Genomic DNA, 27,183 nt, shown 5'->3' with positions numbered 1-27,183 from the left:
GCGTCAGCTGACCTGCCGGTCGGCTGACGTCAGGAGAGACTCATCAGGTATAGAGTCTGTATTATTGGTGATTCTGCAGATCACACAATAATCAGACATCTGTGTCGCTACACCAATACGTTATACAACCGTTACAAGTATACAGTACTTTGCCTGTCCATGTCTGACGCTGGCTCCGGGCTGTGAAATCCACGTGCACCCACCCCACAGGGTTGCTGTAGTAACATGGGCGTGTGTGATGACACACTTTACATTAGGGGAAGGCGAGGCGGTCGGATGCAGCGTCACAAGGCTGATTCCTGAGTGATTTCAGCATGAAATTGATCAGAAATCGGCAGAGGCGGGACAAGGTCCTCCAGCACCCAAGGCTGAGACACCAAAGTGCGCCCCTCCATCCCTCCCACCCCAGCCGTCACACACTGATTGCTATTAGACTAAGAGGCGCCACAGGGCCCACAACCTCCCCAACACCTTAATATCTAGTTATCTGGCTTGCAGTCACTGCTATGTATCCCCTTTTCTTATTTCTTTCTGCTTCAAACACAATTGGGAATGACAGCTGAATGAATTGTGCTCCCCGTCCTACCCTGCGCCCTGAGGCTGGAGCCTCTCCAGCCTATGTCTCGGCCCGGCCCTGGAAATCGGCCTGCGGTGTATGGGCAGCCGACAGATCTCCATCTAATCAGATTCGATCAGAGAGAGATTTGTCTCTTTGTTGATCTGCCAATCATCGCTAGATGTATGGACACCTTTAGACTATGAGATGTAGCACCCCTAGCAGCAGGTAGTGGCACTGCAGTCCTATAGAGTTGATAGGTCGGGCGCTCTGTGCCCTCTGTGTAATACAATTTGCATAGCGGGAAGCCTCAGTACTATTTTATCAGGCGACTCTGAGTGCCCAAATTTCTGCCCAATGCCTCTAATCGCAGCTTTTATAATGGGTGCCTATGGCGGTTCCCTTTTTTCCAAGGTGCGGGCCCTTTTTGTTTTTCAATCTTTTTATTGCGGCACAAATACAACATACTTACATACGGAGATACATGTAAATGGCACAGGCCCGTTTTACTGGCCACGAGCCGGAGCACCTGATCTGCTGAATTGTCAGTGATTCAGAGAGGATCAGCATAACAGCCAGCCAAACAGTGCTGTAATTTACCCATGGCAGCCCCTGCCCCTCCCACAAGCAGTTCCTGTATTGGACAAGCCTGTCAGGAAGAGGTTACAGAGTGTGGGGGAGGGAGACTCACTGTATAGGGGACTTTTCCTCCGTCTACCGTCACCACCAGATTCCCAGGGGGGCTTTAAGTGTTTATGGAATTTTTTGACATAAATATTCCTCACCTGCTGCTGTCTGAGTTCCTTCTGGAAGGACCAGAGTATAAATCAAGCCAAGACTTGTGTGTATGTACATCAGGACAGCTGCAGCCCATCTGTACAACATCCAGTGGTGACAGCTCACAGGAGAGTTATGGACATTGCCTCGTACCCCGGCCTGCAGCGGTGAAACTACTGATCACACATCATATGACAGTCAGTGACACAGACACTCCTGAAAACTACTAAATCTGATTTAGCAGACCCTGGGTCTTATTCAATTCACTATTTCTCCTAAGTTTTCTCCAAGGTGACATTTTCACACCTTTTTAATAAAATGCAGTTCAAACCACCAGCAAGCCAGAAAATACTCAGAATAATTTTGACAACACTTTTCTCTCTACTTTTTGGTGCTTTTTCAATAGCAAAGTGCTGAAAAATAATTTTAAACAGAAGATGAAAAATTACCTCCTGGGAGAAAACTTAGGAAAAAAAGCAAATTGAATAAGGGTCCGAAACTTTACTTGCACTGCAAAAGTTCCATCAAATCCTAATGACTTTCACCCCACAAAGCTGACACCATGAGTTTGTGTATTGACCGGATAATGATATCTGCTAAGAGCCCATTCACACTTAAAAGCACAAAACGGTAGAGCTTAGCTCAAGTGATTTTACTGCGATTAGCGCAATAAAATCACTGTACACTTCGTGATTCAGTGCACTAAGCACTGTACTGCGATCGCTCCAGAATCGCGACAAAACAGGTTTCACAATTGGCGCTAATCGCCCACGATCAGCGCCAATCGCGGCAGTGAGATTACTGCCATAGGGTTAGAATAGAACTAGCGCTTTAAAAAGCGCTAGCACTTCAGTGATTAGCGGGAATCACCTGCTAATCGCTGTAGTAAGAACGGACCCTAACTTCTGATTCCTTAGAGATCCTGAGGGTGGATATTCCTCCAGAATAGCTTGTTCCACTCTCCACCCAACCATCACCTCGCTGAGAGGAGAGGGTGCTTCATACTGACGCTAATAACTGGGGAATCTGGCCGTGTGACTCTATAAAGCTGCCCATACACTATACAATATGTAGCCCAATTAGGCATTAAAACAACAAAATTGGAGAAAAGCTTTGTTTACCGCCGGAGTACTTCAATGCCACAAATGGCTCCAGGATCGACCTGCGGGGGTGGTGGTTCTTTGGCCGACGTGATGTCGATCGCAGGACACTTGCAGTCTGATTGGTGCCGCAGTCGAATAGCGAATGGATAGCTTTTTTATAGCAGAGGAGGCAAAAGCAGAAATCACCCTGAGGAAAAGCTGGATAGTGTACTGGTTAAGGGCTCTGCCTCAGACACAGGTGACCTGGGTTTGAAACTCCGCTCTTCCTGTAGCCTGCACCTATTCAGTAAGGAGACCTTGGGCAAGACTCTCTAACACTGATACTGCCTATACAGCATGTCCTGATGGCTGCAGCCCTTGCACCTTGAGTCCGCCAGGAGAAAAGCACCATATAAATGTTTTGTGTCTGTCTAACCATTTCCCCTGAGCTATACAGGTGGGGAGGGGTGTTCTGTCTAGTGGTGCCCACCTACCAGTGCCCGCTGTGGGCAGACTTGTCCTGTAACATGAAATGGCCGCGTCCCTCTGACAGATCTTTGTTTCAGGAGACGGAGGCAGTCGGGAGGTCGCTCAATAACAGCTTGCTGCGGGGACAGTACCTGCCATGGGAGACGGTGAGTAGTCATTGTATTTCCATATAACCAGATGACAGACTCCTGGAAATATGGCTACAATGTGATACATCTTCTGCTTTCCTTTAGGAGATGGATGGCGCTGGATGGGCAATGCCACGGGCGCAGTACCAGTCCTGGGAAGCGGTAAGTGTTACACCCTTACCTGTCAGCTGTGCCTTTCATACACCAGTACAGTCTATGTAGGGCAGTGTCTACCTACCACTTGTCACCAGGACAGTCACCTCCCTGGCAAGGTAGTAGATTTGGGGCCCCCTTGTGTCCCCTTTGGTAAACTGAAGTGGAGAGAGATCAGAGAAGGTGACTGGTGGGCCTCTTGACACCTACTAGGTCCCAGGCACCTGCCTAGGTTGCCATTCTGCTCTGCACACACGTGTACCTACAGTGCAGAGAACCCGAGATGGGGCCGTGCTGCTGGTAGAGGAGTCTGTGATTGTTTATCGGAACTTTCCGAGCTGCAGACATGTTGTCCAGCTGGAACTGACTACAAAGTCTTGGGCAGCACTTTCTCCATGTCCTTTGCTTATTGATTTTATTTAGTGACATCATTTCAGGTTACGCATGCACATTGCATTGCATTGTATGCACGTGCGTATGTGTGCGTGTGTGTGTGTATGCATGTGCGTGTGTGTATGCATGTGCGTGTGTGTGTATGCATGCGCGTGTGTGCGTATGCATGTGCGTGCGTGTATGCATGTGCGTGCGTGTGTGTGTGTGTGTATGCATGTGCGTATGTGTGTGTATGCATGTGCGTGCGTGTATGCATGTGCGTGCGTGCGTGCGTGTGTGTGTGTATGCATGTGCGTATGTGTGTGTATGCATGTGCGTGTGTGTATGCATGTGCGTGCGTGTGTGTATGCATGTGCGTGCGTGTGTGTATGCATGTGCGTGTGTGTATGTGCGTGTGTGTGTATGCATGTGCGTGCGTGTGTGTATGCATGTGCGTGCGTGTGTGTATGCATGTGCGTGTGTGTATGTGCGTGTGTGTATGCATGTGCGTGCGTGTGTGTATGCATGTGCGTGCGTGTGTGTATGCATGTGCGTGTGTGTATGTGCGTGTGTGTATGCATGCGCGTGTGTGCGTATGCATGTGCGTGCGTGTATGCATGTGCGTGCGTGCGTGTGTGTGTGTATGCATGTGCGTATGTGTGTGTATGCATGTGCGTGCGTGCGTGTGTGTGTGTGTATGCATGTGCGTATGTGTGTGTATGCATGTGCGTGCGTGTGCGTATGTATGTGCGTGTGTGCGTATGCATGTGCGTGCGTGTGCGTATGTATGTGCGTGCGTGCGTATGTATGTGCGTGCGTGCGTATGCATGTGCGTGCTTGTGTGTATGCATGTGCGTGCGTGTGCGTATGTATGTGCGTGCGTGCGTGCGTGTGCGTATGCATGTGCGTGCGTGTGTGTGCATGCATACTATTTGACCAACACTCTTATGGTGCCCATATATGAAACAATTTTTTAGATTACATAATTTTGTTTGATTATTCTGTTAGATCAAATATAAAACATTTTCCAACATGTCTGATCGGAGTTTTATTGAAAAAAAATGGGGTAATCATTTGTTTTTCTTAAATGAAAAAACAATTATTTTCGATTTGATCATTTTGATCAAATAAACGGGAAAACCAAATGTTTTTATTGTATTGTGTATGGGCACCATAAGCCTCACTATATTTTAGCGACATACATCTAGAGCAGGGGTGCCCATTAGGTAGATCGCGAAGGCCTTCATGGTAGATCCCGACCCCACTACATTTTCCATTCTGTGTATACAAGTGTGCTCCAAAAATTGGGCATAGGTAGATCACTTTGACTTGCTAATTTTTAAAAGTAGCTCACGAGTCGAAAACGTGTGGGCACCTCTGATCTAGAACTAGTATGAAAAAGCAAGACTAGGCAATGTGTGTACATTATAGCATATAAATGTACATTTGTATTAGCAGGAGGCGGCTGGTGCAGGAATAGCAGCTTCCACTGTGAGGCGCACGTTACAGAATGGAACGCTGTCACAGGTAAGGCCATGGAATGATCTTGTGTATTGGCTGTGCGTTGTACTGAGTGCATTGTACGGTCACAATCCAGCAGAGGGGCTGACAGTCTCATTGCCTCCCCCCCTCCCCCCCCCCCGCCGTGACGAGTCTGTTGCTATGGAGAGGGGTGGGGGACAACATGCTCATTGCTCACACACTCTTGCGGCTACTGGCAGGTGGGTGATTGGAACAATGTTGTGCTCACTTAGGGGGTCACTCGGGTGTGGTTACCCAGTTTGCATTCTGCGGTTTTTACTCCTTTAAAGTGGACCCAAACTAAACATTTTTTAAATTAAAAATATTTAGTTGCACCACTCTGACACATACAAAGATAAATAAACACTCCTTTAAGCCTATGAGCATTTCAGTGCATGCTTTTTACCCTTCTTTTTTCATAACTAGGGTTATACAGGTGGCTGCCATTACTTCTGAGCTTAGTAGGAGGTTTTAGATCGTGGGTGTGTTTTTCATCAGCTACCCTCCCTCACAGGGGCATTGTCTATGTGAAATCTCGCACAAGCTGAGATCACCTCCCCTGTGACATCATCAGTAGCAGCCTGTGTTTTGTTTTTTATCTCTTCCACCAGTTTGCCGGAAAAATCCCGGCAATATGAAAGGAAGGGAGGGGTTCCTCCAATAAATGTAAAATATTTTATATTTGTCATCATGCAGCTGAAAAAAGGCTGCTATTTATCATTATAATTTAGAAAATAGATTTTATTTCTGAAATCTTGTATTTTTAATTTGGGTCCACTTTAAGAAAGCATGTAACACAAAAAACCTCCCCTGGGGGTACTCACCTTGGCTGGGGGAAGCCTCCGGATCCTATTGAAGCTTCCCCCGTCCTCCTCGGTCCCACGGCGGCGGCGATAAAGCTCCCCGAACAGCGGAGATGTAAATATTTACCTTCCTGGCTACAGCGCAGTATCGACTCTCCGCTCGGAGATAGGTGGAAATAACTGATCGCTGTCAGCCCCCTCTACTGCACAGGCGCAAGTCTCCTGCGCAGTAGAGCGGACCCAACAGAGATCGGCTATTTTCACCTATCTCCGTGCGGAGAGCCACAACAGCGGACTGGAGTCTGTGAATGTGTAGCTTCATAGTGTATTACTGGGCTATTTTAATAAGTTTGTGCTGACTACATGTAAAGCACAGTGCATGTATACGGCATCCTCCTGCAAATGCATATTCAGTCACCCATCCACACACCCTCCCTAGGGGCAAGTCTGGGCTGTCATTAGGAATGGTAGTGTTACCAGCCAATTACACAGTTCGATAATGGAGTATTTTGATTAGTGCAAGTAGTCGTGTGACAACTCTGGAAAAATAGCGTTATCTGTGCCTGCATCTCTCTGATTTGTACATGCGTGCGTGTGTATGCGTGCATGCATGTGCGTATGCATGTGCGTGCGTGTGTGTATGCATGTGCGTGCTTGTGTGAGTATGCATTTGTGTGTGTGTGTGTATATATATGCATGTGTATGCATGTGCGTGTGAGTGTATGCATGTGCGTGTGTGTGTATGCATGTGCGTACGTGTGTGTGTATGCATTTGTGTACGTGTGTGTATGCTTCTGCATGTGTATGTATGCATTTGCGTACGTGTGTATGCAAGTGCGTGCATGTGTGTATGCATGTGTGTGTATGCATTTGCGTATGTGTGTGTGTATGCATGTACGTGTGTGTATGCATTTGCGTACATGTGTGTGTATGCATGTGTGTGTGTTTGTATGCATGTGCGTGTGTGTATGCATTTGCGTGCGTGCGTGTGTGCATGCATTTGCGTACGTGTGTATACATGTGCCTACGTGTATGTGTGTGTATGCATGTGTGTGTTTGTTTGTATGCATGTGCATGTGTATGCATGTGCGTGTGTATGCATGTGCGTGTGTATGCATGTGCGTGTGTGTATGCATGTGCGTGTGTGTATGCATGTGTTTATGCATGTGCGTGTGTTTATGCATGTGCGTGTGTTTATGCATGTGCGTGTGTTTATGCATGTGCATGTGTGTGTATGCATGTGCGTACGTGTGTGTATATGCATGTTTGTGTGTATGCATGTGCGTACCTGTGTGTATATGCATGTGCGTGTGTGTACGTGTGTGTGTGTATGCATGCTATTTGACCACCACTCTTATGGTGCCCATACATGGAACAATTTTTTCATTTTTCTAGATTACATCATTTTGTTTGATTATTCTTTTAGTGTGTATGCGTGTGTGTATGCATTTGCATACATGTGCGTACGTGTATGTGTGTGTGTATGCATGCATGTGTGTGTGTGTTTGTATGCATGTGTGTGCATATGTGTGTTTGCATGTGCGTGTGTATGCATTTGCGTACGTGTGTATGCATGTGTGTGTATGCATGTGCGTGTGTGTGTATGCATTTGCGTACGTGTGTGTGTGTATGCATGTGTGTGTATGCATGTGCGTGTGTGTGTATGCATTTGCGTACGTGTGTGTGTGTATGCATGTGTGTGTATGCATGTGCGTGTGTGTGTATGCATGTGCGTACGTGTGTGTGTGTATGCATGTGCGGGCGTGCGTGTATGCATTTGCATGTGTAAACATGTGCGTACGTGTATGTGTGTGTATGCGTGTGTGTGTGTTTGTATGCACGTGTGTACGTGTGTGTATATGCATATTTGTGTATGCATGTGCGTACGTGTGTGTGTATATGCATGTTTGTGTGTATGCATGTGCGTACGTGTGTGTATATACATGTTTGTGTGTATGCATGTGCGTACGTGTGTGTATATACATGTTTGTGTGTATGCATGTGCGTACGTGTGTGTATATACATGTTTGTGTATATGCATGTGCATGCATGTGCGTACGTTTGTATATATGCATGGGCGTGTATGCGTGTGCGTACGTTTGTGTATATGTATGGTTGTGTGTATGCATGTTTGAGTGTGTATGCGTATGCGTGTGTGTACATGTGTGTGCATGCATGCTATTTGACCAGCACTCTTATGGTGCCCATACATGGAACAATTTTTTCATTTTTTTAGATTACATCATTTTGTTCGATTATTCTGTTAGATCAAATATAAAGATTTTTCCAACATGTCCAAGTCAGATTTTTATTGAAAAAAATGCGGTAATCATTTGTTTTTCTTAAGTGAAAAAAAAGATTATTTTTTCGATTTGATCATTTTGATCAAATAAACGGGAAAACCAAATGTTTTTATTGTATTGTGTATGGGCACCATAAGCCTCACTATATTTTAGCGATATACATCTAGAACAAGTATGAAAAAGCAAGACTAGGCAATGTGTGTACATTACAGCATATAAATGTACATTTGTATTAGCAGGAGGCGGCTGGTGCAGGAATAGCAGCTTCCACTGTGAGGCGCACGTTACAGAATGGAACGCTATCACAGGTAAGGCCATGGAATGATCTTATGTATTGGCTGTGCGTTGTACTGAGTGCATTGTACGGTCACAATCCAGCAGAGGGGCTGACAGTCTCATTGCCTCCCCTCCCCGCCGTGACGAGTCTGTTGCTATGGAGAGGGGTGGGGGGACAACATGCTCATTGCTCACACACTCTTGCGGCTACTGGCAGGTGGGTGATTGGAACAATGTTGTGCTCACTTAGGGGGTCACTCGGGTGTGGTTACCCAGTTTGCATTCTGCGGTTTTTACTCCTTTAAGAAAGCCTGTAACAAAAAAAAAACTCCCCTGGGGGATACTCACCTTGGATGGGGGAAGCCTCCGGATCCTATTGGGGCTTCCCCCGTCCTCCTCGGTCCCACGGTGGCTGCGATAAAGCTCCCCGAACAGCGGGGATGTAAATATTTACCTTCCTGGCTACAGCGCAGTATCGACTCTCCGCACGGAGATAGGTGGAAATAACCGATCACTGTCGGCCCGCTCTACTGCGCAGGCGCAAGTCTCCTGCGCAGTAGAGCGGACCCAACAGAGATCGTCTATTTTCGCTTATCTCTGTGCGGAGAGCCACAACAGCAGAGTGGAGTCTTTGATTGTTCATCAGATCTTTCAGAGCTGCAGACAGGTTGTCCTGCTGGAACTGACTACAGAGTCTTGGGCAGCACTTTCTCCATGTCCTTTGCTTATTGCTTTTATTTAGTGACATCATTTCAGGTTACGTGCGTGTCACTGGTGCGTGCTGACGTCATCAGACGTCCTCCGGGCTGTTCTGCGCAGGCACAGTAGCTCTGCGCCTGTGCAGTACAGCCCGGAGGACGTCCGATGAAGTCAGCTCGCCCCCATGAGGTGCATTTTGGAGCGCAGAAGAGCCCGACCTAGCAGCCGGGCCTGGCCAGGTCGGGTGCGCCACCGGAGAAGACCGGGAGCCTGCGGAGCCGCGGCGAGGGCACGTCCTCCCTGCCACGGGCTGGAGGAAGCCCCAGGTAAGTGGATTTGGATTTTTATTTTTTTTTAGCTCCTGCGTTAACCTTCCCTTTAACTGCATATGAAAACCACTAAAATAGCTAGCAGATTTGAAACAGCCCATGCAATTTTCAATTTAACCACAAGATGTCAGCATAGGAATAAAAATGCATCTTCCCAACAGAATTAAATCCAATGCTATGGATCAACGCCAACTGAATACTTTTTAAAGGACTACTGTAGGGGGTTAGGGGGGAACATCTGCAGGGGACCATTAGAAGCCCCAGGTAAGTTCAACTTTTTTTCCCCTACCCCCCTACAGTAGTCCTTTAAAGGACAAATGTAACGAGGAATATATGGAGGCTGCCATATTTATTTTCTTTAGACAATAGCAGTTGCCCTGCTGATCCTCCGCCTCTAATACTTTTAGCCATAGACCCTGAACAAGCATGCAGCAGATCAGATGTTTCTGACATCATTGTCAGACAAGATTAGCGGCCTGCTAGTTACTGGTGTGATTCAGACACTACTGCAGCCAAATAGATCAGCAGGGCAGCCAGAAAACTGGTATTGTTTAAAAGGAAATAAATATGGCAGCCTCCATACCCCTCTCGTTAAGGTTGTCCTTAACGCAAAGTGGTGGGGCGAACCCCCCCTCCTCACCTCGGTCCCCCAATCTGTGCTCCCCCTCCAGCTATTAAACGCAGCAGCATAATAATATCAGGCAGCGGATGGGGATGACTCATCTCTTCCGCGTTCCAGCGTGCGTTCCACTCTCGTCACTTCCTGCAATGGCATTCACTTACAGTACAGTGGGCGGCATTGCAGGAAGGGACGAGAGTGGAACGCACGCTGGAACGCGGAAGAGGTGAGTCATCCCCGCCCGCTGCCTGATATTATGCCTGATATTACTACACTGCTACGCTTAATAGCTGGAGAGGAAGCGCAGACCGGTGGACCCAGGTGAGGGAGAAATGCTGCTGTTTTCCCACTGAATATCGGACTTATAGTAAACCTGATGTGAACTTAACCTAATAGGTAGAGATGGCCAATCAGATACTAATAATAGTGACCTGCATGCAGATTTACTGAAAATTCTAAGCATCGTACAATCAGCCAATCAAATGCACCTCCTTCTGATTCTGATAGGCCCAATTCCAGGCTCCATACAGCTTGCATTAAATCTGCATGCAAGATGGTAATATTAGCATATCAAGTGGTAGCTGTTGAAGTGGTATAAAGCTCAAATTCATATTTGGTATAAAACATTAAACACTGTATAAAAATTATTTGGGGAAAAGAGAGATAAAATGGTCTCCAGGTTACTGGAAGGGTTAAAAGGTCAAGCTAGTTCTTCATTCAGGATATAACTGGTAAAATTGCCATTCTAAAATGATCAGATTGCATTCAGCTTGTTTGTGCATAGTTAATAAATATAAAAAGCTGTATCTGGGAAAGAAGCAGAGAACTTTCTGTACTTTTTTGTGTGCAGTAATTACTTAGTTCTGATCATTTGTCCAGCAAACATAATCAGTTCACTTTAGTGAATGGAGCAAAGCCTTCCAATGACTGAGAACCAGTCTTTACTTGTTTTTAGTAGTTTTATGCTCTGCACAATGTTAAAGCATAGATGTAATTTTGAGTTTTATACCACGTTAAATGCGAGAACATTATTCGTCTCACCTGAACTACTACAAGTAATAGTTCCATACAGGAGCAACAGAACATTCTCTAATAATCAATGCCAGTTGCCTGACTTCTGTGCTGATGCTCCGCCTCTAATACTATAAGTCACTGCCCCAGAATGAGCAGCAGATCAGATGCTGTGACTCCGCTGGCTGCATGCTTGTTCCAGGTGTGTGACTCAAACATAACTAAGGCCAAATGCTCAGCATGGCAGCCAGGCAACTGGCATTGTTTATAATGAATGAAAATGGTGATATCCTCTCACCTCAGGATTATTCTACTGTGGTAGGTGAGCTAATTGGTCACCTGAATAGGAAAGGGGTGTGTCTACTGATGGGACTGCTCAGGGGTGTGTCTACAGATGTACTGCTTAGGGGCGTGTCAGCAGATGTACTGCTCAGGGGCATGTCAGCAGATGTACTGCTCAGGGGCGTGTCTGCAGATGTACTGCTTGGGGGGGGCACAGCTCAGGGGCGTGTCTGCAGATGTACTGCTTGGGGGGTACGGCTCGGGGGCGTGTCGGCAGATGTACTGCTTGAGGGGTTGTTGTCTGCAGATGTACTGCTTGGGGGGGTACTGCTCGGGGGTATGTCTGCAGATGTACTGCTTGGGGGAGTTGTCTGCAGATGTTCTGCTCAGGAGGTTGTCAGAAGATGTGCTGCTCAGGGGCCTGTCTGCAGATGTACTGCTCGGGGCGTGTCTGCAGATGTACTGCTTGGGGGGGTACTGCTCGAGGATGTGTCTGCAGATGTACTGTTCGGGGACTGTCTGCATATGTACTGCTGGGGGGGAGGCTTGTCTGCAGATGTACTGCTCGGGGGGAGGCTGCAGATGTACTGATCAGGGGCATCTTCAGATGTACTGCTCGGGGCGTGTCTGCAGATGTACTGCTCGGGGCGTGTCTGCAGATGTACTGCTCGGGGCGTGTCTGCAGATGTACTGCTCGGGGGGTGTCTGCAGATGTACTGCTCGGGGCGTGTCTGCAGATGTACTGCTCGGGGCATATCTGCAGATGTACTGCTCGGGGGCGTGTCTGCAGATGTACTGCTCGGGGCCGTGTCTGCAGATGTAGTGCTCAGGGGCGTGTCTGCAGATGTAGTGCTCAGGGGCGTGTCTACAGATGTAGTGCTCAGGGGCGTGTCTGCAGATGTAGTGCTCAGGGGCGTGTCTGCAGATGTAGTGCTCAGGGGCGTGTCTGCAGATGTAGTGCTCAGGGGTGTGTCTGCAGATGTAGTGCTCAGGGGCGTGTCTGCAGATGTACTGATCAGGGGGTGTAACAAGAGATGTGTGTCCCATTCACCACCTAGTGTTTTGCTGTCCTTGGTTGTTACAAGGGAACATATGTTGAATCATCATCCATTTCTAAAATCACATAACTGCATACCTCCCAACTTTTTGAGATGAGAAAAAGGGACACTTAAGCCACACCCCTGATCACGCCCCTAGTCTATACCATAAAGATTTCATAAGAAAAATATGTTGTTTTATAATTCAAACCACACTGGTCCTTTCTATCCTGGTTAATTTTCCTTCATAATAACATTTTAAAATCAGTAATATATTAATTTAAAGGATGGGAATAAAGTTTAGAGTCAATCAAACACATTTTTTAGTAGAGAAATATATATATTTACATAGAAAGAGGGACAAAGTCCTGAAAGAGGGACAGATGAGGAGTAAAGAGGGACAGAGGGACAGTTGGGAGCTATGTAACTGGCTGCTGAATGAAATGTAAGAACCACACAATGGACTCTAAGAGAAGGAATCTTCTCTTACTGGAGTCTGTCAATAAAGGTTTTAACCCTCCTGGCGGTAAGCCCGAGCTGAGCTCGGGCTATGCCGCGCAGGAGGAGATCCTCAGCCCGTGGTGGGGCGATTTGCACCATTTAAAGAGCTGTACGCGCAGCTAGCACTTTGCTAGCCGCGCGTACAGCTTGATCGCCGCCGCTCTGCGGCGATCGCCCGCATGCAGCGGCGGAAGAGGGCCCACCCCCTGCCAGAGCCCTGCGCTGCCCGGACCAATGAGTTCCGGGCAGCGCTAGGGGCTGTATCAGAGGCGGCTGACGTCAGGACGTCGGCTGACGTCCATGACGTCATTCCGATCGTCGCCATGGCGACAGGAGAAGCCAAACAGGGGAGCCCGTTATATACGCGTTCCCCTGTTTGCTATTGATGCAGGCGATGATCGAACTAGAGGGACACATGCGCCCTCTAGTGAAGTTTCATGTAGTACTCTGGTAGCTTTACATGAAACATAAAAAAATAAAATTTAAAAATTGGATTTCTGCAATTTTTGCAGAAAAAATAAACCGCCAGGAAGGTTAATGTGAGCAGTTGAGAAATAGATTTGCCAGTGTGTGAATTATTGCAGATTATTATTGCAGATTACAGAGCATTTGTCACCATGTGATCTCACCTCTGTGTCATGATACATAATATTACACATACATGACGCTCTGCTTCTATCCTCACAGAACAGCAAGTATATGAGGAACGGATCGCTGAAGTACAATTACGAGAGAGTGTTTGTAGATAAAGTCGGGGAGATGCTGAACAAGGTATGTGAATGTGACACAATTCTCTCCATTCCCTCCTCATCAGAGATTGTATTATTCCTCTGGTGGTGATCGTGGACATAACAATCACCCCTGCCAGTCAAGGGGGGCCCTCCTCCTCCCTCTCCCCAACCGCAAGTGCATGCAATTTAGCAAAACTACTCTACTCACAAAAAACTGTCCCCGCCATGCAGAGTAGCATTATTTTTTCCTGCTTCAGAACACTCTCTACTGCCATTCGCTGGCTCCCGATCACATGACTCTCATGGTGTTCAGAGACCAAGAGAGCCCATTCTACCATTTCTGCAGGGGGGCCCTATTAAGTCTGGTGGTGATCTAGCAGCGGTCTGCTGCCAATAGGCGGCTTTCACACCACTGACTGATCTGGCTTATGGCACACAATAGCAGCAGCCATCTCCCAATACCCTGACTCTCAGAGACAGCTCATACACATAGGCAAAGTGCTGGGGATCTCGCCTCCTCATTGTGGCAAAACTGCAATATTATTATTATGCTGCTTCTTGTACAGTTCAAGGTTCCGTAGCCTCCCTGGCGGTATGGACGAGCTGAGTTCGTCCAGCAAAAACTTGCAAAAAACGTTAATGACGAGCTGAGCTCGTCCATGCCGACAGGGAGATTTCCTGTTTCTCTGCCCCGCCGGCTGCATTTTTTTCTCATCAGAGGGATTCCCCAGGATGGCTGGATGCCTGACTGCACGCTGTGGGTAGCGATCTGTGCTACCCACAGCGTGCAGAACAAGCATCCAGCCACCCTGGGGAATCCCTGGGCAGCCAGCGGGGCAGGGAATGTGCGGGGTTCCCCCCTGTATGCGGAGGCTATGTGGGCGGGGGATTCCCCTCTGTGCGGGTGGGGGATCCCCCTTCTATGGTGGCTGTTGTGGGCGGGGATCCCCCTCTGTGCGGGTGGGGGGATCCCCCTTCTATGGTGGCTGTTGCGGGCGGGGATCCCCCTCTGTGTGGGTGGGGGGATCCCCCTTCTATGGTGGCTGTTGTGGGCGGGGATCCCCCTCTGTGCGGGTGGGGGGATCCCCCTTCTATGGTGGCTGTTGCGGGTGGCCTATTCCCCCCTCCCTCCCGATCTCCCCCCTCCCGATCTCCTCCCCCCCCCTCTAAGCCCGTGGAGTAAATAGTTGTACTCACCAGAGGGCTTTCTCCAGCGACGCAGCAGCACTTCCTCCTCCATCTTCGAAGTCCCGGTCTCTGTACAGTTACATTACGAGGCTTGGTGACGTCACCAAGCCTCGTAATGTAACTATACAGAGAACGAGACTTCGGAGATGGAGGAGGAAGTGCTGCTTCCTGTCAGCAGACTGATAAGGCTGTTTCTGAGCGATCTGCCCGGCGGATCGCTCAGAAACAGCCTTATCAGTCTGCTGACAGACTGTACACATGCTCTACTATCGCTGGAACGCCCGCCCAGCGGGAGGGTCAGACGGACCCGTCGTTCCAGATTATCAAGAGTGTGTACGAGCCTTTAAGGGGGCTGGAGAAAACCCCAGGTAAGTATAAATCCTGAGACTTGATTCATCTCAGGGATCCTTTTAGTTCTGTTGTTGATGTTGTCTGTAGCCTTGTTTACTTAGTCAAACAATGGTTTGTTGATTCTGCCCATACACTACATCCAGGCTGATTCCCGTCCAATTTCACCATGAAATCTTCAGGGAATCGGCTGAGTCTGCACCGCCACTGCCCCCCAATGTATAATGTGCCCGGTGTGTGCATTTATATGTTACCTGTCCTGTAGCAGCCTCCACATAGTGTCCCTAATCCTCCAGGTGGCTCTCCGTACACGCTTCTGGCGTATTACGTCTCACGTCAGAGGCTATGCGCCGACACAAGACACTATGCGCCAGTGGCATGTTTGCACCGCGCGGCGCGGAGGCTGCTACAGGAAAGGTAACGTATAAATGCACATCGGGCACATATATACATTGTGGTAGTAGTCTCATCGCTCGTTCCGGAAATCGCCACCGTACCACTGCACACCCGACCAACCAACTTCGTCCCGACATCTTGCGGCCGATTTCCGTCCCGAAATTGGTCACTTTGTCGGTCAGGAATGCACTTGGCGGCACCGATTTTCATCCAATTGCATTATAATAATCGAATTGGATGGTCGATCGGCCGCCGCCGGGAAGTCATACTTGCAACGTACCTGCTTCTCCTGAACTTAGCCTTACCCTATGGTAGGGCATTAGACTATGACTAATATAGAATTACACTGTGATTTCTTCTACAGAGTACATAGTCATGTCACTGACTGTCCTAAAAGTGCTGCAGAAGATGGCAGTGCTATATAAATACATAATGATAATATGGTATTACATTAGACTATGACTATGGTAGGATTAGATGGTGAGCTCCTCTGAGGACAGTCAGTGACATGACTATGTACTCTGTAATGTGCTGCAGAAGATGCTAGTGCTATATAAATACATAATAATAATATGGTAGGACAATAGCATATGGTAGGATTAGAGTGTGAGCTCCTCTGAGGACGATCAGTGACATGACTAGGTATTCTGTATGCATTCTTGGCATCTGGCCCTCATACATACAGATGCAGCAGTTTCTGGCTACAGTGTAGTTTTATATGAGCTTGGAAAGGGTTATTCTGGCTCTTGTTGCGCTGTTATGTAAGGCCTGCTGGATGACTGTGAGAGCTACTCATTGCTGCTGGAGGCCGGGCCAGCTCAGCAGAATGCACACCTTGCACTAATAACTGCTATAAAGCCATAAAACCGTGTCATGTAATTATGAGTGGACACAGGCATGCTTTCTGCAGAGCTACACGCGTGTCAGGGCGTGCTGCAATTAGTCACAGCTTGTCACTTTCAGAGTGCTTGTTCTGCAACATTCCCGGTGCAACAGTCAGTGTTTCAGCTGGGAACTGATATCAGACGTGAGGGTCACTTCATAAAACTTTATAGTGTACAGCGAGGGGAGGGATCACACCCTACCTGCTGCTGTGACATGCTGAATGTCTCCAGGACTCTCCACAGCTACAGGGCTGACTGTTGGCAGCAACCGTCGTACATCAGAAATGGATTAAGATTTAACCGGGGCCCTAGGCAAGGTAGTAGATTATGGGCCTCCTTGCGATCCTTATGGTAAGATGAGGTGGAGAGGTCACAGAAGGTGGCAGGTGTGCCCTTTGACATCCACTAGGCCCCAAGCACCTGCCTGGGTTGCCTGATGGATGATCCTGCTCTGAGTCACATAGCCATTGTATAATCAGGGGTAGCTTGGAAAAGTTGCCTACTAAGAATACAGGAAGTTATACCTAGCCAGCATGTTTGTGTAATTGCTGTGTGGCCCCGGTGGTTGATTTTAATTGTGATGCCCTTCGTGTCAATTGGTGGAATTGTTCCTTTGTTCCTTGCACCTGTTTACTAATCGATAGATCTAACCATCAGATGTCCGTGTTCTGCAGTGTTAGGGGCCTTTTCACACCTCACACGGTCCGATACACCTCTCCCCTGTACATTATGCTAATCGCACGGAATGCAGTAGGACAAGAAGAATTGGGGAAAGGATTTTACACCAGCGCAATTCTATTCCTGTCAGTCGCTGGCTTGCTGCATTTTTTCTGTTTGAATTTGTATGGAAAGTGAAAAGAAACCACAAAAGCAAAACAAAAGAAACCAAACCAAAACACATAGTAAAAATGGCAATTGTGCGCTTGCGGTTGCATCCTGCAATTATTAGTTGGAAAAGACACTTTAAGTAACACTATTTGAATTTGTCTTTCTTCTCTGCCTTTAAAGTACAGCTGTAGCGAGAGGCATATGGAGGCTGCCATATTTATTTCCATATAGGCAATCCTGCTGATGCTCTGCCTCTCCAAGGCCAGTTTCACACCAGCAACCAGCGTTTTTCATGCGGTGCGAACGGAGGAAGGATTGCATTGCATTGCAACACTAAAAACAGGTTTTAAGGTTACCTGCGCAAATGCGCAGTAATGAGCCTTCATGAAATTCCTGGCAGCGGTTCAAATCTTAGGCAAGGCTCTCAAGTGCTCACTTCCTGTGGCGGAAATATACATTGCAAGCAAGTGTATTGATAAAACTTGCTACTGGGCATGTGCACTGCAACACAAAGTATTTTAAAATATCTTCACATGACTTCCGGTCACTGATTGTCGCCACGGATGTTGATCCATAACGCGCTGATGCTTTCGTGTCAGAAGTGATGCTACTAGCACATTGCATTGCACTGTGGAAAGTATTAAATGTCCCATAGACTTACATTGCTTTAACGTTACCCTGCAGTAAAAAAGGGCAACACAACGTAATGAAAATGCTCTAGCGTGAAAGGGGCCTGATACTTTTAGCCATAGCCCCTGAACAAGCATGCAGCAGATGAGGTGTTTCTGACATTATTGTCTAGCAAGATTAGCTGCATGCTTGTTTCTGGTGTGATTCAGACACTACTACAGCAGGATAGCCAGGTAACTGGTATTGTTTAACTACCTTAAGAGTGCTCCACGCCGCCGGGCGCGGCCGCGGCGGCAGCCCCAGGACCGCCTAACACCAATTGGCGTCAAGTCCTGGGGCTGCAGTTTGCAGGAGATCGCGCCCAGGCTGCGCGTGCATCTCCTGCTTGGGGGGCGGAGCTCCGCCTCTCCTTCAGTCTCGGGAGACTGTTAGACGGCAAAACCGCCGTCTATTAGCGTAGTACAGCGCTGATGCTATCTGCAGCCTGGTACATATCTGGGACATTAGAGAGCAATCAGCTCTCATAGGCAGAAGCCAGGATTGGCTGGCGGGGGGTGGGGCGCGATCAGACTCCACCAACAGAGAGCTCTGTTGGTGGGGGGGAAAGGAAGGGGCGGGAATCACTAGTGTGCTGTGTTGTGAGGCCCTGCAGCTTGGCCTTAAAGCTGCAGTGGCCAGTTAAGCAAAAAATAGTGTGGTCTTTAAGGGGGGTTAGCACTGTGGTCCTGAAGTGGTTAAGGAAATACATATGGCAGCTACCATATCATTCTCACTTCAGTTATTATTTAAGGCCACACAGCTGACAGCAGATGTTGAGCAGGATATTCTGCAACATGCTTAGGATTTGGCTGCTGCTCCAAGTCATTGAGGGGCCAAAAACTGCCACACGCAGCATTGGTAGTGCTAGAGAAATCAGGTTCAAAAATTCACCCAACTTCGACTCCAGGTACCCAAAGATTGCTCCCGACTCCAACGCCACAGCCCAGGAAAAGAATACCACTAGAGCTGCCATGTGTACACTTCCCAATAGCCCCATCTTCACAGGAAAACCAATAAGAAAGTCAGTGTGTAGCTGCTTGTGTGGTTGTCTTCCCCACTTTGCACATAGTTAGGAGAAAGAATGCTCTTGTCAGTGCCTGTCCTGTAATGATCTGTATATACAATATGATGGAGTGATGTAATCTTTGCTTCCCCCGCAGAGGCTGCGTGGCATCACTGCCGATTGTGATGTTTATACATGTAATATGACACACTAACATTGATCTTTGCTTCCCCTGCAGAGGCTGCGTGGCATCACTGCCGATTGTGATGTTATTATACATGTAATATGACGATATGACACACTAACATTGATCTTTGCTTCCCCTGCAGAGGCTGCGTGGCATCACTGCCGATTGTGATGTTATTATACATGTAATATGACGATATGACACACTAACATTGATCTTTGCTTCCCCCGCTGAGGCTGCGTGGCATCACTGTAGATTGTGATGTTATTATACATGTAATATGATGATATGATGCACTGACATGGATCTTCGCTTTCCCTTGCAGAGGCTGCGTGGCATCCCTGTAGATTTTGATGTTATTATACATGTAATATGGCGCTCTGACATTGATCCTCGCTTTCCCTTGCAGAGGCTGCGTGGCATCCCTGTAGATTGTGATGTTATTATACATGCAATATGACGATATGACACACTAACATTGATCTTTGCTTCCCCCGCAGAGGCTGTGTGGCATCCCTGTAGATTTTGATGTTATTATACATGTAATATGATGCAATGACATTGATCTTCGCTTTCCCTTGCAGAGGCTGTGTGGCATCCCTGTAGATTTTGACGTTATTATACATGTAATATGATGCAATGACATTGATCTTCGCTTTCCCTTGCAGAGGCTGCGTGGCATCCCTGTAGATTTTGATGTTATTATACATGTAATATGATGCAATGACATTGATCTTCGCTTTCCCTTGCAGAGGCTGCGTGGCATCCCTGTTGATGTTGATGTCGGCACATACAAGCCCCGTGTGTACGCTTACGAGGGAGAGCTGGAGAAAGCCGACGCGTTTGAACCCTTCATCTACCCCGAACAGATGGATTTTAGTTTCCTGGACCAGTTTGATCCTAAATTTGCCCAACTAGAGGCGATCTGCAAGCAGTAAAGATGCCGGATCTTTCTGTGGACGGTTTCCAGGGACTCCGCTGCCTGGCTTTGCACTGAGCGCCTCCTGCAATACATCGCAAGTGGATGTTATATTATCCCAAAGATGCTGTCATGGGGACTGAGGGGACTTATCTCTACGCTTCTGCTATATTGTCCTGTATTGGGGCCGATTCAATAAAGGCATCTCTAGAGGACCAAAGCTTCCTGCTGTTATGTGGTAAAAGATTTCTGCCTTTGCCTGGGTCATACTGGAACATAGTGGTGACTGCTGAAAAGTGAGTACGTTAACAGCTGCACAATAGTCTTCTGAGAACTGCTAAAGCTAGACTGTCCGTGATGGACAATCACACATCCACTAGTTCATCTACCTCTCGGCTGCCCTGACTATGTTCTGTTATGGCCCAGGTAAGGTTGGGACATCTTAACCACATGATTAGCGGTGAATCCAGTGTAGCTTTGCTGGACCTCTCATGGTCTGGAGATGTCTGAGTGAATCAGGCTCTATGCATTGCTTCTTGCGCCCAGCTTTCTATGTTAGAGGTATATAATGGTGGATGAGGTGACAACTCTACAAACCGGGGGGCGGGGGCACTGCTTAGCCAGACCTCTGGGATTTATGGCTGACAGCGTCCCACGATGTAGAAGGACTCGGATGATCTTCAGCCAGAGGAGGAAAACCCGGCAACGGATTCAGGGAATGGATGTACTCTGGCTGTTAGGAGGACTCCGTGACAAAGGACTGAACACACAACTACTCCCAGCACTGGGAACTCCCACATCTGGACTGCACCAACCACAAGGAGGCCACAGGGGTGTTTATTTATAGAGCAGCTCGGAATAGATAGTAAGATCCCCTCATGATGGGATTCTGCACAGATCTGGCTTCCATCCATTATGTGTGGCTGTTATTGTTACACTGTAACTTGCTAAAAATGGAGTCCTGAACGCTACAAAGAGTAGTTAGGGATGGTTAATAAGAGCGTAATAATACAGAATCTATGCAATGTATGAAGCTTGGAAATGGACCAATCAGATTGCATGGATTGCTCCATTGTCAAACTGCAAAGAAAACAACTATAACATATTTTTAAGCTGCAAAAGACACAACTATACAATTTGCAGCAAGTGAGAATTATTAGCAATGATCATCCCTAATGAGATCTGTATCCTTGTTAGAGTTACTCAGATCCTCATCTGTTTCTCCTGCCTCCATCTCATCACCTGCAAGAACTGACAAGTCACATGGTGCCTAAAGCCCGATACACACATCCAATCATGATTGGCCAATGTTACCACCTCCATGTAGTATGAGAGCTTAACTACATAATCTATTCACAGTCATTAAAATCTGCTAGCCCTCATACTACATCCAATCCGTCGCTGGCCAATCAACATTGCACGTGTGTATCAGGCTGAAGGCCTGGTTCACCCTACACTCAGAATCGTTCTGTATCAGTGTAGCCAGGCACCCAATAAAGGTACATGTAAAAAATAGCGGTTCATGATAATTACGGGCACCAGGCGTGTCACAGTATGCCATGTATGACCTGTCCAATGTAACATACACAACAGTGACTCTGGAAAAGAGAGTTCCGTGCCATAGACGGTGATTTCAAGATACTGACATTTCAGCTTCAGTATGTGCCAATCCTGATTGTAAACTAGCTGCAGTGTATGCTGATCTCTGCTTCTAACCTACGTGAGTTCTGTCTCCACACAAAGGAGCGTGGGATACTGATCGCTTGTCTGTGAAGGTAGACAATGGCAGGGGCATGCTGGTTTTTGAAAACAGAACCAAACTAAAGCCTGGTACACACATGCCATTTTGAATGGCCAATATTACCATTTCCATGTAATATGAGAGGTAACCTACACAATCTGCTCATTGTATTAAAATTCTGTTGGCCCTCATACTACATGGAGCTAGTAAAATTGAACAATCAGAATTGGATGTGTGTAACACTAACACTGAAAAGTGACCATCCACTTGTATTGAATTGTTATAAAAATATCACTGCTGCAGAAGACTTTTTGTAATTTAATGTTAAGAAAGTATTGTTCTCCCGCTCAACCCAACCATGGGAAGTAGCTCTGTTATGAACCCGCCCCTTCACCATGCTCCGCCCCTCCTCCACACTCCACCCTTCTTCTTTGCTCCACCTTGCGCTGTCTATCCATCCTGCTCCATTGCTTCTCCCTGCTGTGCCTTGCACCATTCCACCTCCCCGCCATGCTTCACCCTTCCTCCCTGCTCCACCATGCACCGTCCCTCCTCCCTGCTCCTCCATACTCTGTCCCTGCTTCCTGCTAAACTGTGCTCTGCCGCTCCTCCTCTTCCCTGATCTGCCCTGTGCCATTTCACCTCCCCGCTCCACCATGCACTCCCCACTCCACCAGGCTCCGACTTCCTCCCCACTCCATGTGCCGTCACTCCTTCCCGCCCTGCCATGCACCCATCCCTCCTCGCCTCTCCACCATGCTCCACCTCTCCTGCCTGTTCCATTGTGCTCCTCCCCCGCTCCGCCATGCCCTGGCCCTCCTCCCAGCTCCATGTGCCGTCCCATCTTCCCACTCCACCATGCTCCACCCCTCCGCCGTGCACCCACCACTCCTTGCCTCTATACCATGCACCACCCTTCCTTCCCTTTCCATTGTGCTCCACCCCACTCTGCCATGCCCCATCCCTCCTCCAGCTCCATGTGCCATCCCTCTGTCACGCTCCACCCTTCTTCCCCCCTCCACCATGCACCTGCCCCTCATTGCCTCTCCACCATGCTCCACCCTTCTTGTACGTTCCATTGTGCTCTTTCCCACTCTGCCATGCACCACTCGCTCCACCTTGCGCCATCCCTCCTCCTGTTACATAGAGTAAGACATCTGCACAGCCTCGGCCACCAAACGGTTGCGAGAGGAATTGATTGCGTCAGGTGACAGTCTTTGTATGTGTGCAGTGTAAAGCCTTGTGTACACAAATTGCTGCGTTATCATTTCTATCCTATACATTATAATTGCTATCCAATTCATTTCCAATAGTTGGTGAATCTCAAGACACAAGGATCTCTGCTCAGTTATGGAAATCACAGCAACGCTTTACCACTGGTGTGATCAGATCTCGCTGATTGCAAATGCAGGTCCTGCTGCATTCGAGCGTTTGGAGGCTGGAGATGATACATTCACCGTCTGTGGACTGCTCTTGTGCAGCGGCCAGCTGCTCACTAGCAATTGGCATGGGCAGTGGAGAGGTAGCCACATATTATTTGCTGCCCGGTGACCCCACTGCCACTGGGTGTCCAATGCTGACGTGCGGGGTTACAAAGTATACCATTCTTACCACTCCTGGCCTGGGGAGCGAGATCCAGGAGCATGTGCACATAGCACTCCCGGCCAGGGGAGAGAGATCTAGGAGTGCATGCACGTACCGCTCCCAGCCAGGGGAGCGAGATCCAGGAGCATGTGCACGTAGCACTACCAGCCAGGGGAGAGAGATCTAGGAGCGCATGCACGTACCGCTCCCAGCCTGGGGAGCGAGATCCAGGAGCATGTGCACGTAGCACTACCAGCCAGGGGAGAGAGATCTAGGAGCGCATGCACGTACCGCTCCCAGCCTGGGAAGCGAGATCCAGGAGCATGTGCACATAGCACTCCCGGCCAGGGGAGAGAGATCTAGGAGCGCATGCACGTACCGCTCCCAGCCTGGGGAGCGAGATCCAGGAGCATGTGCACATAGCACTCCCGGCCAGGGGAGAGAGATCTAGGAGTGCATGCACGTACCGCTCCCAGCCAGGGGAGCGAGATCCAGGAGCATGTGCACGTAGCACTACCAGCCAGGGGAGAGAGATCTAGGAGCGCATGCACGTACCGCTCCCAGCCTGGGGAGCGAGATCCAGGAGCATGTGCACGTAGCACTACCAGCCAGGGGAGAGAGATCTAGGAGCGCATGCACGTACCGCTCCCAGCCTGGGAAGCGAGATCCAGGAGCATGTGCACATAGCACTCCCGGCCAGGGGAGAGAGATCTAGGAGCGCATGCACGTACCGCTCCCAGCCTGGGGAGCGAGATCCAGGAGCATGTGCACGTAGCACTACCAGCCAGGGGAGAGAGATCTAGGAGCGCATGCACGTACCGCTCCCAGCCTGGGGAGCGAGATCCAGGAGCATGTGCACGTAGCACTACCAGCCAGGGGAGAGAGATCTAGGAGCGCATGCACGTACCGCTCCCAGCCTGGGAAGCGAGATCCAGGTGCGCGTACCACTCCCGGCCTGGGAAGTGAGATCCAGGATCGTATGCACAGTAGCCCCCAGATCAGCCAGGTCAGACTTTTGACAGGTCAGCGCAGGAGACCTGGAGGACAGCGAGAGAGCTGGCAGAGGCCCCGGGTAAGTAGAAATCTTCTTACCCCCGTCTCAGGTACACTTTAAAAGGCGCCCATTTCCAGCAGCCAGGAGACTGAACTGGCTCGACAAGTGTGGCATTCAACAGTCCATCCGAAGGAGGCTTAACTAACACTTGGCAACTGAGGGCAAAGTTGTTGGTAAATGACAACACAGAGAAACTTCTATGGAAACCTGAGTCACTCGCATGGGGGGGACCTTGCAGTATTGAGATGTTTTCAGTGACAATAATGAATACGACAGCAGATGTACTGTTTAGATGAGGCCTCCATAAACTGTAATGAATGCTAAACATACATGTAACGTGTACAACAGAAAGGATGAGGCCTCCATAAACTGTAATGAATGCTAAACATACATGTAACGTGTACAACAGAAAGGATGAGGCCTCCATAAACTGTAATGAATGCTAAACATACATGTAATGTGTACAACAGAAAGGATGAGGCCTCCATAAACTGTAATGAAGGCTAAACATACATGTAACGTGTACAACAGAAAGGATGAGGCTTCCATAAACTGTAATGAATGCTAAACATACATGTAACGTGTACAACAGAAAGGATGAGGCTTCCATAAACTGTAATGAATGCTAAACATACATGTAACGTGTACAACAGAAAGGATGAGGCCTCCATAAACTGTAATGAATGCTAAACATACATGTAACGTGTACAACAGAAAGGATGAGGCCTCCATAAACTGTAATGAATGCTAAACATACATGTAACGTACACAACAGAAAGGATGAGGCCTCCATAAACTGTAATGAATGCTAAACATACATGTAACGTACACAACAGAAAGGATGAGGCCTCCATAAACTGTAATGAATGCTAAACATACATGTAACGTACACAACAGAAAGGATGAGGCCTCCATAAACTGTAATGAATGCTAAACATACATGTAATGTGTACAACAGAAAGGATGAGGCCTCCATAAACTGTAATGAAGGCTAAACATACATGTAACGTGTACAACAGAAAGGATGAGGCCTCCATAAACTGTAATGAATGCTAAACATACATGTAATGTGTACAACAGAAAGGATGAGGCCTCCATAAACTGTAATGAAGGCTAAACATACATGTAACGTGTACAACAGAAAGGATGAGGCCTCCATAAACTGTAATGAATGCTAAACATACATGTAACGTACACAACAGAAAGGATGAGGCCTCCATAAACTGTAATGAATGCTAAACATACATGTAACGTACACAACAGAAAGGATGAGGCCTCCATAAACTGTAATGAATGCTAAACATACATGTAACGTGTACAACAGAAAGGATGAGGCCTCCATAAACTGTAATGAATGCTAAACATACATGTAACGTACACAACAGAAAGGATGAGGCCTCCATAAACTGTAATGAATGCTAAACATACATGTAACGTACACAACAGAAAGGATGAGGCCTCCATAAACTGTAATGAATGCTAAACATACATGTAACGTACACAACAGAAAGGATGAGGCCTCCATAAACTGTAATGAATGCTAAACATACATGTAATGTGTACAACAGAAAGGATGAGGCCTCCATAAACTGTAATGAATGCTAAACATACATGTAATGTGTACAACAGAAAGGATGAGGCCTCCATAAACTGTAATGAAGGCTAAACATACATGTAACGTGTACAACAGAAAGGATGAGGCCTCCATAAACTGTAATGAATGCTAAACATACATGTAATGTGTACAACAGAAAGGATGAGGCCTCCATAAACTGTAATGAAGGCTAAACATACATGTAACGTGTACAACAGAAAGGATGAGGCCTCCATAAACTGTAATGAATGCTAAACATACATGTAACGTACACAACAGAAAGGATGAGGCCTCCATAAACTGTAATGAATGCTAAACATACATGTAACATGTACAACAGAAAGGATGAGGCCTCCATAAACTGTAATGAATGCTAAACATACATGTAACGTGTACAACAGAAAGGATGAGTCCTCCATAAACTGTAATGAATGCTAAACATACATGTAACGTGTACAACAGAAAGGATGAGGCCTCCATAAACTGTTAGGAATGCTAAACATACATGTAACGTGTACAAACTGTATACTTCGATACAACAGACAAATTAATGTGCATTTTATTTTTTACCACATTGTACAAAAAGATATTTGATATATTGCTTTGTGTTCGTCTTTACGTAGTTTTTAAGTTTTTGACTTTTTTTTTTGTTGAATAAAAATTTTATACAATTGAAACTTTTGAGTTTTAACTTATTAACTTTACTTGATTTACTGTCCACAGTAAGATATGTTATATTTCTGTCTAGCACATTATATCATAGCGTAATATAGCATAGTAACAATCTTGCTATCACTGGTACCCAGAAATGAATGGATGAGGCCAGTTATACAAATAAGTGAATATAAAGTGTTCTCTTGCTGGATTTGATCCTTTTAATGGTTAGTTTGGTTGATTTATATATATATATATATATATAATCAGTTGTATATTAAACACGAAGTTACAGCAACCAATTACAACATTTAGAAGCAGAGAGGAACAAAAAATTAACCAATGTGTAGAAAATTCTAGTTTGACAGGAAGTGAGATTTGGAGGCGTTATTGGATTCAGCAACTGCAGATCAGGTAACCAGTAGGGATGGTCATTGAGATGCAAATAGTTTTTAGTTGATGCAG

General features: G+C 47.3%; 1 protein-coding gene and 1 long non-coding RNA gene across 7 annotated transcripts in view; one reads left to right on the top strand and one right to left on the bottom strand.

The window, feature by feature from the left end:
• Window positions 1–23,876, top strand: part of LOC137541785 (cadherin-like protein 26) — a 177,106-nt gene extending 153,230 nt beyond the window's left edge. For 2 of the 5 annotated variants that reach the window (XM_068263289.1, XM_068263286.1), the window contains 6 exons: window positions 2,982–3,050; window positions 3,138–3,194; window positions 5,013–5,084; window positions 8,421–8,492; window positions 13,626–13,709; window positions 19,925–23,876. In XM_068263289.1, the coding sequence (XP_068119390.1) occupies window positions 2,982–3,050; window positions 3,138–3,194; window positions 5,013–5,084; window positions 8,421–8,492; window positions 13,626–13,709; window positions 19,925–20,110 (540 nt within the window). In that variant the 3' untranslated portion in view covers window positions 20,111–23,876. The remainder of the gene's footprint in view (window positions 1–2,981; window positions 3,051–3,137; window positions 3,195–5,012; window positions 5,085–8,420; window positions 8,493–13,625; window positions 13,710–19,924) is intronic. The other 3 variants (XM_068263287.1, XM_068263288.1, XM_068263290.1) reach the window with 3 other exon arrangements.
• Window positions 1–27,183, bottom strand: part of LOC137541790 (uncharacterized) — a 318,006-nt gene that overhangs the window by 42,474 nt on the left and 248,349 nt on the right. The window lies entirely within an intron of this gene.

This window comes from Hyperolius riggenbachi, chromosome 12, assembly GCF_040937935.1.
Source record: "Hyperolius riggenbachi isolate aHypRig1 chromosome 12, aHypRig1.pri, whole genome shotgun sequence".
Classification (NCBI taxonomy): Eukaryota; Metazoa; Chordata; class Amphibia; order Anura; family Hyperoliidae; genus Hyperolius; species Hyperolius riggenbachi.
This window is presented reverse-complemented; position numbering and strand designations above follow the sequence as displayed.